Source organism: Cavia porcellus, unplaced genomic scaffold (assembly GCF_034190915.1).
Source record: "Cavia porcellus strain 051 isolate PalLab524CR breed Dunkin Hartley unplaced genomic scaffold, mCavPor4.1 scaffold_13, whole genome shotgun sequence".
Taxonomy (NCBI): Eukaryota; Metazoa; Chordata; class Mammalia; order Rodentia; family Caviidae; genus Cavia; species Cavia porcellus.
The window spans coordinates 17,972,050-17,984,862 of NW_026947496.1; the positions used below are offsets into that span (position 1 = coordinate 17,972,050).

Below are 12,813 nucleotides of genomic sequence, written 5' to 3' on the forward strand. Positions count from 1 at the left end.
CATATAAACCTTTTTTCTTTATAAGTTGGTTACCTCAGGTATGTGTTATAGTGACAGAAAGCCGGCTGATGCACTGATTTCATTTGCTTTAGATACACACCAAGTAGTGAGTGTGCTGAATCATATAGTATGTCCACTTCTAGTCTTTTTATCATCATCATTATTATTATTATTATCATTATTTGGTGCCAGGGATTGAACTCATGACCTTGTGTTTGCCAAGCAGGTACTTAGGCCACTGAGCTAACCCCAGGCTCTGCTTCTATCTTTGAAGGAATGGCTACATTGTTTTCCAGAATGATTGTATTCGTTTATATTCCCACCAACATTTGAGGATCCCCCTTAATCTCACCTGCATCAGTTTTGTTGTTTGTCTTTTTGATAACTGTTCTAGCTAGACTGAGGTGATGACTTACTGTGTTTTGTCTGCAGTTCCCTGATGATCGATGGTGTACAGCATTTTTTCCCATATACTTGCTGGTGTTTTGTGTATCTTCCTATGAGAAATGTCTATAAAGTCATTGTCTATTTTTAATTGGATTATTTGTTTTCGGCTATACAATTGTCTGGCTCCTCTATAGTTCTGGATCTTAGTCCCTTGTTGGTTGAAAAGTTTGCAAATATTTTTTGCCATTCTATAGGTTGTCTCTTCAATGAGTGGACTGTTGTCATTGCTGTACAGAGCACTTTAGCTTGATTTCATTTGTCAGTTTTGCTTTTGTTTACTGTGCTTCCAATCATGTCCTCAAAAAATATTGCCCAGACCAATATCTTGAAGCATTTTCCATGTTTTCTTTTAGCGTTTTAGAATTATTTGGTCTGACATTTATTTTGACTTGATTTTTGTGCATGCTGACCTATGTGCTGTTTTCTAATTTGTTTCTTTTTGCATACAAATGTCCAGTTCACCCAGGATTGTATATTGAAGAGATTTTTTTTTCCTCCAATGAGCTTCCTGTCTTTATAGAAGAAAGCAGCTGGCTATAAATATATGAAAATGGTTTTGGATTCTCCTCTTCCTTTGGACTATGTGTCTTTCTAAATGTTTCATGCCGGTTTTATTACTACGGCTTTATAGTATATTTTGAAGTCAGACACTATAATTACTTTAGTTTTGTTCTTTGTACTTAGGATTGGCGTGGCTACTTGGAGTCTCATGGTTTTTAGAACAATTTGTACCAATGGTAGGAATTTTTTCCTATTTTTATAAAAATCATTTAAAAAAGCAAAAAATCATTGGTATTTTAATTGAAATTACATTGAATCTGTACATTGCTTTTGGCAGTATGGACATTTTGACAGTATTTAATTGGTCATTCAAGAAAGTGTTGTTTAATTTCCATATATTTTTACAATTTCTTGTTTTTTTTATTTCTAAATTTTATTCCATAGTTACCAGAAAGGTCTACACTAGGACTTAATTTTTTAAAAAGTTTTTTGAGGCTTATTTTGTGGTCTAAAATATAATCCTAGAGATTATAGTGCTGATGAGAAGGATGCATATTCCACTATTGTTGAATGAAATGTTCAGCAAATATCTGTTCGGTACAATTGGCTTATAATATCATTGAATTCTGATATTTCTTTGTTGATAATTTTCTGTTGGTGTGATCTGGATGATCGGCAGTGTCCATTGATACTGGAGGGTTGGATTTCCCAACTCTTAGTGTTTGAGATTCTCTCTCCCCTTGGATCTAATAAAGTTTGCTCTATAAAATTGGCCCTACACTATTTGGGGAGTATATATTTATAATTGTGATTTTTCTCTTGCCTAATTGGTTCCTTTATCGTTAGATGACTTTCTTCATCTAAGTTTACAAGTTTTGACATGAAGTCTATTTTATCTGATATAAGTATAGCTGTTGCTGCGCACTTCTGGCTTGTTTGTAACTTCTTTTCCGACCCCTAAACTTTCAGGCTATGTGTGTCTTTACTGGTGAGGTAAGTTTCTTGTAGGCAGCATAACACTAGATCTTGGTTTATTTTTTCAAACCACTCAGCAAGTCTGTATTTTTAATTGGGGAATCTAACTCATTTACATTCAAAGCTATTGTTAAATGAAAACCTATCACTGTTTTCTGGTTGTTTTATATACCCTTAGTTCCTTTCTTCCTCTCTTGTTATGATTTGTTGATTTTCTCTATTGATAAAATCTAATTTTCTTTTCTTTCTCTTTCAGTTCAATAGAATTTAAGGCAAGGTTTTTAATGAAGTCATTAAAAGTAGGCTCAGTCTCATATGCTGCTGTGAGAAAATGTTTTTAAAATTCTTATAAAAAAGTAAAATGGCATTAGAAAATGAAATGGAGTAAGTGACAGAAGGGATTTTAACTTACATTGTATAATTTTAATGCAGTTTGGTGTTTTAATATATTCTTGTGGTGTTTGCACTTACAGTTTCCTCTTGCGTTTACTCATTCAATTTGGTTTCCTCACTAAATACTAAGTAAAGTTAGGACTAATTTTTTGCATGAAATTGATTCAAAGAGTGTGTGTGGTACATTGCCCAGACCTGCCTATTTTGAGCTGGTCCTTTGGTTCTCCTGTACAGCTAGTCTGGGGAGTGCTACTTTGGAGCACAATCCTCTTACAAACAGGGGTTCAAACACCCAGAGGATCCTGTATGTCAGAGAATCCTTTAAACTAATTGTATAATAATGCAAATTGTAATAATTCATACCATACTCAATAAGCATGGAAAAATTATGGTTAGGAATAAGATTTAAGCAAAGGCTATTTCTCCAACATTTGGAGGTTGAAGTTTTCTTGGTGGCATGTTTACCTTTAGCAATCTGGTGAAGCCAGTGATCCCTTCCAGGAATAATGGCTCCTTCTCTCCTCAAGTAGGTATAAAATAATGAATGATTATAACAGAATAAATTATATTGCCATAGAGTCACCCAGATCTTAAAACGATTGTTGATAGAGCAGTGTATGAAATTTTTTATGGAAGTGTTAAATAAAAAGACACACTTGTGACCTAGTGATTTCCATAATTTCAGAGAACCAATGTTATTCCAAGATGCTATTCCAAGATGTTTTCAAAACCAATAATGAGGTGTGAACCAATGTGTGAGTTCTGTGGATAGTAGTCACAGATACTGCTAATACAATCGTGATCTGACCCATTGTGGGAATTCAGTCACACTTGAAGGCATTGCCTTAGGAAAAATCAAAATGCACCTTTTTCTGCATGTAATTCAGAGTCTCCCCTGAATTCACCATGCTCTAGGTCATAAATCACTGGCCTAAGGGAAGGATTAGAGAAGAGGAAGAGCCAGGGACAGAGTCAAGGTTGGAAGAATAAAGCAGAGAAGGAGTAAAATCCAGCCTAGGAGGAAAGGATGCCTCTAGGTTGGTTTCTCCATGTAAGGATGAGGAAGTGGGAGGGGTTGAATCAGCAGGTTAAAAAGCCAGATAATGGATCCATGAAGATGTTAGGTTTTGGAGATTTGCAAAGAGGAAAAGCAGTTAGAAGGAGAGAGGGCTGAAGGTGTACCTGGGATGTTAAGGATGTGCTTATTTAACACTCTGGCTGACATGAAACATTTCCAGTAAGTGCCAACCACACTAGACGTTGTAAAGTTCTTGTAAGAATTCCACCCTCATTCCTTTTTATCTACAGTCCTCCTCCTCACACAAGCTGTTCTTAGAACAGATTCCGGCCTGTCAGCTACAGGGGAAGCATATTTCAGATATCTCGTGTGACATTTACTTTTCGCAGCCCTCCATATCTTAAATGCATAGCTCTCTGGCTTTCCATCTGTGTGTTTATCCCATCTGTCTTCCCCTTGGCATGAACTACCCTTATGCTGCTGTTTTCTTCTTGTGGAAATCTGCACACTGGAGAGCTGGCCACATCTGTGAGCAGCCCTGAAGGTGTAAGATGACAGGGGAGCCCTGGTCTTGCTCCCTTCCCTGGGACTTCATTAGCTATTATGACCACTTGGTCTTTATTCATCCATTCCCAAGGAAACCTCATATAACCTTGTTATGGTTTGTCTTCTGATGGCCCCCTCCCCAAACCTCATGCAATCATGGATGCGGCTGAGTCTGGTGTTTGTGATTGGATCCAAGTTGATCAGAATCTGTAATCCACATGCCATTTTAGGAGCCCAGCCATGAGGTAAGATATGGTGGAGTTTATCTTGAAGAGTTGTGCTAGACCACAATAATGCTACAAAAGCTGTCACAGCTGAAGTCATCCCTCAGGAATTCACTCTACAGATGTAGAGCGAAAGATAAAATTCAAAAAGGAGTTTGAACTTGAAGGAACAAGGCTGAGAATTTTGAATGGTTTCAACTTGCATCAGCTTTTCAGTAGTTTTGGCTCAAGCAAGCTGTGGTGCATCATTTTGATCCTGACTTGGCGCCAGCTCTATGGAATGATGTGTCTTTCTCATCTCCGCCATCTAGATTTTTTGGACAAGCTTCCAGCATGCTTGGGGCATGCCTCAAATATTCAGGCAAAGGGATGTTGCCTTGGACAGACAATGAATGTAGGTCACCAGATAGCAGCCTACTGCTTAGACTGAGGTAAAGATTTTCATCTCATTTTCATATCTATACTGATTTCTGCATATTTTATAGATATGTAATTCATTCTGTAATAACTAGCAGTCAATTTATTTTAAAAATTGAATTATGCACACTTGTCACAACAGGTGCTAAAAATGCATAGATAAAAGGAGCCAGAGGTGAAGCTGGAAGATGGTTTTGTGTCCAGGGGACAAGTGGGGAGACAAATGGGGTTCATAGTCAGTCACTATGGATTGATATGCTGTGGAATTGTGACTGTTTATTTCATACAACAGGTAGAGAAAGCAAAAATAGTTGCTCCTGTCCCATGACTTAATAGGAGGCAGTACAAATTGAGTATCCCTTAACGCAAACATTTGGAACTAGAGGTGTGTCAGATTTCAGAAATTTGGGGTCTTTGAATACCTGTATACCAGATGAGCATCCCTGCTCTGAAAATTCAAAGTCTGAAATGTTCCAGAATCCAAAACTTCTTGTACATTACATTGTCACTCAACAAGTTTTGGATTTCAAATTAGGGATGCTGGATTCATAGAATCCCCAGTTTAAAAAGCAAGACAAGACCTAAAATTAGAAGAAATCAGTGTCACTCAGAAAACCTCAAAACCTACAAAGGAATGACTAGCTCCTACTGAAAATTTCTACATGTGCTTAGGAAATCTGAGATTTCCCTTGGGCGTTGTGTCACAAGTCACTTTGCTAGAACAGACACAGGAATGAGTCCTATCTCAAAGACACTTCACAATTGGTAGACAGTGCACAAAGCCTTGTTTTCATGGCCTTATTTAAAACTGCACTGAGATCCTACACAGCATAAGGCATGACCCTGGTATGTGAGCACAGTGACAATCTATGTAGATGCGGGGTTCGTGGCAATGTTATTAGCCGGGTGGCTTGATGCACTTTGATTGTACCAACATCGGGTCTTGCTCAAGAAGAAATGAATACCAAGTCATCAGGTTTTGTGGTATTATTCTAATTTCAAACTGTTTAGAAAGAAAGCATGGTCCCACAGACGTACTCCCATGGATTCTGACTCAGCAAAGGGGAGAGGCAGCCCATCAGTGACACCCTGTGCCTCACAGTTCAAATTGGGCTGAGCTCAGTTCACAGTGGCTGCCCTTAAACAGGGCTCAAAATAAGCAAGAGAAGATCCCTTTGTAAATAGTTGGGTGAACCTGCCTGCAAGGACCTTTCAGAGTGAGGAATGTGGTATTAGTCATAATACTAAAATAATGGGGGGAGCAATCTAAAATTTGCTCCCCCAAGCTAAAAGCCAAGCTATCTTCCTGTTTGGATTAGTTTTACACACACACACACACACACACACACACACACACACACACACACACACACAGTCTTACACAGATCGTCACTCCATTTTCACATTTCCAAAATGAGGGTTTGACCCTGAAGGCCCCAGTTTGCACAGGTAATGATTCCCAGCCAGAAGTGGAAGGTCAGTCGATGTCCCTCCTTCAGCTGCATGGTTGCTGACCTGTGACAGCCTCCCCAGCATGCACGTGCCTCAGATGCACCCCTCTAGGCTTCCCAGCCCTCAACCTGGGCAGCTGCCTAAACTATAAGCCCTTGGGTGTAGGAAGTGAGAAACCACTGGCCTTGTATTTTCTTTGAAATCTTTATTTGCCACTTGCATCCTTTCATCCCACCTCTGCGAACTATGGAAACCAGCTGGAGGCCACATCTGGTGCGGCCCAGGCCATTTGGCCATGCGGGGAGTCCAAGCCCAAGCATAACACAGGTAACAAGGGCACACAGGAAGTTCACCTCCCATAGTAGTTTGGCCTTTAAAACACTAACAGCACTTGCACTGTCTTTTTTTTTTTTCTTTAATAATAAAAAAGGAAAACCAAAACCTTCTATAATTTATAAGCTATTTTTTGCTATCTACATTATATATAAAATATAGACTCTGTTTACTTTATAACACACATCTTTTTCCCTTGATAAATAACTGTTTAAAATATCTAGTATACATGCCTTTTTATATTTTTTATACATATACATACATATATATTCATGTTGGTATAACACAATAAATATATACTCAATGAGGACAACCAAAACGATGCAATTTTGGTTTTAAAAACGCACACACACATACACACAAAACAACTGAAAAGCACCGGGCAGCAAACAGAAAGCCACAATTGCAAGATATGTCTCCCTGGACAAGGTTCAGGGCAGCAGCCAGGAATGGGTAGGTCACAGCTTTTGTTTCTTAACCTGGGAGTCCACTGGCAAAATGAGTAAGTCGCTGTGTTTTACAAGGCGAAACCACGGGGCTCTTTTAGTAACTTAGCCCTTGTGGCTGCAGCAGACGCCAGAGCGCATGGGGAAGGGGAGAGGTAGGACATGTGGCTCCATGGCTGACGTGTACTCCGTACCCAGCGGGGCTCTGACTGCCCTGTGAAGCATCAACTCATTGCATTTAGTAGGATCTTTGAATCACTCGGTCCACTGCTGGTGTGAACCCAAAGGACTGCACAGATTTGAGGGTACTCAGTAATGCAATACTTCTGGAGCCTGAAGGGGAGAGCCAGCCCCATGGGTGGCCACTAAAGGGCTCCAGCCAATAGGACCCACGACGTAGAGGAGAAGAGGGTCAGCTGGGTGCTACTGTCCCTTCCTAACCATGGTCACTCGGATACAGCACTGGCTTCACGGCCATCTTCTAATGGGACCACTAAACCCATCATTTTTAAAGAAGCACAGGGGAGAAGTCTGGGGCAAGCTGGACAGTCCTCTGCTTCTATGCTCAGGGTAGGACAGGCCAGGAGAGCCTGAAGCCCACGAGGACTCTGGAACCACCCTTCAGACACACCCAGCTTTTCCTTCCCAGCTTTCTTCCCCACCCCTACCATGGAACTGAAAAGCAGGGTTCTCATAGCTGATTTTTGTTTTCTGGCAAGTTCTCCAGTGTCATGACTTCCGTGCTGTGAACTCGAGGGCTTTGATGGCCAAACAAAATAAGCAGTCCGTGGAGTAAGAATCCAAACTGGTCACAGCCTATGTTTGTACCCAGCAACGGGAAGAGGAAGCAATATCCATACAGCCCACGGGGGGACAACCTCTGAATGGATGCCCCCATCCTTGCCAAATAAAACACAAGTTAGAGACAATGGTTCACCTTACAGCCACAATGGAGAATTTTAAACAGCTAGTTAAGTACATTCAAGACATAACTGAGCTTCTGCAGTAGCTTGGGGAATACAGTCCGACACAGCCTGATGCCCAATTCTAACTTCTCCACCAACTAGCCAGGGACCTTGTGACCAGTCACTTCCCTCTCTGAGTCTCCTGTCCCTAACTGAAAGCTCAGCAGTATGCAGCAGAGTGGGCTGTGGAGCCAGGTTTCCTATCACTGAAGAAGTGGGGTGTCCTCAGCCATCACTGATTCTTTCTGGGATATAAAATGCAAGAACTGACTATATTAGACTCTGAAATCCCTTCACATGCAACTGGATTTTCTTGGACCAAGGATATCAGCTGATTTCCTCCTGTGCTCACCAGCTAACTTATAAACACGGGTCAAATTCAATAGTTGTAGCTACTGGACAAGATGAGGAGAGTGAGGACTAAAAGGGCTCAAATGCACAGCTGAACTCCAGATCACAGCAAATGAACCTTAAAAGCCCGGCTTCCTGAGAAAAGGTTTCCTGTGTTACACTCGGGCCCCTCCAAGTCCATGGCCATCTATAAGAGACCACAGTGTTTTTGAAAACTCCTGACTCTGAGGTTTGCTTGGTGACCTACAATCAAAAATTAATGTAGAAAATCCACTTGAAAAGAAGCTGAGTGATATTTTCATTCTGGGAAGGAGGGGGAGAATCAACTACTTCTGTTCAAAGCTTCATGCAGAAGCTCAGAGGTGGTGTCCCGCTCAGCAGAGTGTTGGAGGTCTCCATCTGCTCTTATCATGCAGCTGACCTTCTAAGGGTTGGACAGGGAGCACCCTTCCTGCCCAGGAAGAGCAGCCAAAGCCCAAATATGGTTGAAAGAAGCCAGGTTTTGGATTAAGTGAGCTTACTTTGCTTCCTAGTTGTGTGACTCTGGTCAGGTTACTTTTTTCTGTGTCAAGGGACTGGTAGCCTAGGGTCAGTTTATGGATCGCAGGAGCTCACGTACTTGAATGCTGTGCACACAGCAGAGAAGTCTTGGGAGTTGGCCAGACTCAGCCAAGATGGCTCCTGCAAAATCCAGATAACCCGACACGGTGGCATTTATGATCAGGTGTGCCAGGGTACATCAGAGGCATCCCACAGTGCCACTTTCCCAGGGAGGGGAGAAGTGTAGAGAGACTGACAGTGGTCACAGACTCTGAACTTTCTAAATAAGTGTGCAACAGCCCAAGCACTTGTGGACACCTGGAAAAAAAGCCCTGACCAACAGCAAAGAGTAGGATCTATGGAAGAATGGGGCCGAGATAGGCAAGGGGGAGACTGCACCGTGTTGCCTCCATCCAGCCCTTGCAACACCTGAAAGAAAGCAAAAGGGGCTGGATTTTTGCTGGGACTCAGTTCAAGATCAAAGTTAGGGATGATGTCCAAATTCCCAAGTGTACTGGGTTTGAAATAGTCCTGGGGACACTGGTGAGGGCTTACAGTGTCAGCCTCAGAGCGCTGCTCCTGGCAGAGAGGAGCAGAAGGAATCTCTTCACCACTGCATTATTTTTTGAAAATGAACAACCTAGATCTTCATTCTTCCTCATTCCCACATCTACCTACTACATGCATTTCAGTAGCTAAAATTTGAGTCCACATACTAATATTTTTTCATGCTTCTGTTAAAGTATATTCTTTTTGTATCTCCCAAGCTCAACTGAAAATTTTTGTTTTAGACAATGGCTATGTATCACAGAGCCCTGAGGCAGCTGGAATCTCACGGATCAGTTAAGCACAGAAACATAAAATTGAATCCCCAGGTATATCTATAAGTGACTTAGAAAATGAGGCCCACAGAGTCATCTACTTTCTCTGCACCCAGTCAACTGATCACTGCCAAACTGGAAATGCTGACCATACCATGTCAACCACCAGGGACCCTGATGACTTATGTGGCATCTCAGCTGACTTTGCCCCTTTGCAGGGAGGCTGGCAGGGGAGGAGGGTGCAGAGAGCCAGCCTGACTCCTCCATCCTAGAAAATGAGCGCCCTCCCTTTGGTGTGGAAATATTCACAGAGCGCCTGTGAGTAGCCAGGGGCTTTGACATGAACTGACCCCAGAGGGGAGGATGGAGGATGCAACCAATCATCTGTTTGCCTATAGACGTTACCTGCTCAAATAAAGCCTGGAGGGTGGAGCCAGGTCCATTAAATTTCCTTCTAGTTCTGCTGCTCAGCTACAAAGAAGTCCAAACTCTACCACATGCCAAAGACTGCTCTGTAACAGCGAGTCTGTGAACAAAAGTTGGGTGGATTTACAAGGAATAGCATCCATACCTAACCCGGGCAAACGTCTCATGAGGAGTGAAAAATCAGAAAAACATAACATCCCAGTGTCAGAATGTACTTGACTTAGTCTTTCAAGACCAGATCTGAATATTAAAAGATGGTATTGGTGCCTCTTGATAAGAACCATTAAAACACACATCTGCATGTGACTGGATGTTCCTTTCAGCTTGTGCCTATTTTCACTCATGAACACTAAGAAGAGGGAAAAAGCAACAGGAGAGAAAGTAGAAATTTTCCCAACATTAAACTTCTTCTCTGAGAATCCTACACCTCCAATTTAGAAATCCTGAAAACTATGGTCGTGCCTGTCCTTTTGCTTGCCACCTCTTCACAAGTTTTTAGGTGTCCACATCCTGAGAGCCAGGGCCAAAGCAAAGGAAAAAAACAACCTCGCCTCTTCTCGTTAAGGGAAAGGCATTCTATCTGAGTGGAAGAGAAGGCTTCTCTTTTACATCCTCAAAGCTGGGTACCACTCCTAACCAGAGACGGGTGGTAAAGCCCAACACAGCTCCAGGGTGAGGCTTTTCCCCTTCAGTTTGGGAAGTCACTCTGAGGCCAGGGGCTGTCCCCAGGCCTGGAGGGTGGCACACGAACACATCTAAGTTAGACCTCCTTGCAGTGTGGCATTCTTGGCGCCAACCTGAGAGCCAGGTGGCAATGGACACCGCTTCCTCTCTCCCTCCCTTCCAGGGAAACTCTTCAGGTCTGTCCCACTGCCGAAGAGCTCAGAGGGACAGTTCCTTCTGTGCCGCCCACCTCTTAGCCCGTGAGAACCTGGGCTCTGCTCAGGCCAGACAGCCACCCTTCCACTTCCCAGTTAAGGAAACTGCACTTTGGTACACCACCTACTTTTCCTTCAGATACCTTAAGTGGAATCAAAAGCGGCTTCCTGGAATCTGAACTTCCTCCCTGGACTAACAGGCATGCTAGAGCCGTGTGAGACGTGACCTCGCCATCTGACACACGCCTTGCAGGAGGCCGAGGCACCCGGCCGGGGCAGATGAGAGGGAGGGAAGTGACCTGTCCTTGCTTCTCACAGTGCAGGGCAGCAGCCGGGGCTGCTCGACCTCTGCCTCTGATGGGAACACCCAGCAGGGGCCATGGCAGGTAGGGCTCGGGGTCCACCAACACTGTCTGGGGTCCCTTACCGGCCAGGGTCCCCCTCCTTAGATGCCATGTATTCTCCCCCACTATGCATTTTCCCCGGTCCCCACCAGGTCCTCGCTAACAATACAGGGACATCCTGCTGCGACGCATGGCCTCGCTGATCAGGTAGGCGGGGCTCAGCTCGGGCTCCTCAGTCATGATGGCGATGTTCTGCCACTCGCCAGTCTGGCTGGACCTCTTGATGGTGTCCACCACGCAGAGCGCATACAGGCAGTCGTCGAAGGTGGCGGCCATGGTGAGTGGCTGCCCGTCCCACGTGCGCCGGTCATCCTGGTCCTGGAAGGCCTGGCGCACGGCCTGCATCATCTTCATGGTGCCGCGCAGGTAGGGCGCGGGGATGTCGCTGAAGGCCTTGGCGGGCAGCAGCGAGTTGCTCACGGGCGTGGTGTCCTGCAGCAGCAGCTCCTGCTCGGCCTCGCTGTTGCGCTGCCCGTAGAGATCAGTGCCCACGGCCAGCAGGCGCCCGGCCGCGCCCACCACGGTCACGTCCTGCTTGAACTCGCCGGGCACGTTGAAGTTCAGGGTCACGGTGCAGCACACGCCGCCCTCCAGCACCATCTGGAAGGTGCAGAAGTCGTCGCTGGTGATCTGGCGGATGCCCTTGATGTGGTCCGTCTGCTTGACAAAGGTCTTGAGCAGCCCGTGCACCTTGACGGCCTTCTGGCCGGTGAGGAAGGTGAGCAGGTCGATGATGTAGGTGCCCACCGAGTGCAGCCCGCCGCCGCCCATCAGGTCGTCGCAGCTCCAGTTGTACTTCTTGCCCAGCAGGCTGCCCCCGTGCACCTGCACCTCGCACACCAGCAGCTCCCCCACGTAGCCCTCCTCGATCAGCTGCTTCATGCGCACGAAGGCCGGCAGGAAGCGCAGCACGTTGCCCATGATGCTCATGAGCTTGGGGTAGTAGTGGGCCGCCGACATCATGCGGAAGGCGTCCAGCGGCGTGGCCGTGCGGTCGCAGATGACGTTCTTGCCGATGCCTGCGGGACCAAGACGACAGCGGGTCAGCGCGCGGGGCGGACGCTAGGGGGCGCTGTGGCGCCGGAGCGCGAGCCCCCACCCCCACCTCAGATTAGTCTCCCATGATGCTATTTATGCACATTTATCACTGTTTACTAACACTTCGGAAACTTGGGGAGTGAAATTTTCATAATATGGTTCTTCATTATACAAGCCACATCATATATACTACACTATTACACTAAATACTTAGACTACATCAATTTAATTGTAATAGTAAATCATTGGTACTGATTGTAAGGTTTACTTTAATACACTTACATAGTAAGTGTATTAATAGTAAGGTTTACTTTAATACACTTACATAGCATATATTTTAATATATTTGCTGATATAAATAAGTGCTTTAATATTTTCATAAGTTTATAACACTTTATAAGCAAGTCTTGCTTATAAAATAATGTAAAAATATTTATATATAAAAGATAGTTTTATGAAAGTACACAATATCTTTTAAAATTATCTTGTACACAACGTATTTTATATGTAAACGATGTCAACATAAAAGGTATTATTAAATAGCCTAAATATTTTTAGAGTAGGGAGAGCAGTTATCTAGATAAAACTGGGACATATGAGTTCAATTCCCAGCCAGGGAGTCTGATTAAATGTGAGGA

The 12,813-nt window shown here is 44.0% G+C and overlaps 1 protein-coding gene across 4 annotated transcripts in view; it reads right to left on the reverse strand.

Moving 5' to 3' along the window:
* Nucleotides 1-6,158: 6,158 nt before the first annotated feature.
* The window catches only part of Gfod1 (Gfo/Idh/MocA-like oxidoreductase domain containing 1), a 100,350-nt gene continuing 93,695 nt past the window's right edge, over nucleotides 6,159-12,813 (reverse strand). For all 4 annotated transcript variants that reach the window (XM_003468742.5, XM_005003274.4, XM_063259895.1 and 1 more), the window contains exon 2: nucleotides 6,159-12,156. In XM_003468742.5, coding sequence (XP_003468790.1) covers nucleotides 11,237-12,156 — 920 coding nt within the window. In that variant the 3' untranslated portion in view covers nucleotides 6,159-11,236. The remainder of the gene's footprint in view (nucleotides 12,157-12,813) is intronic.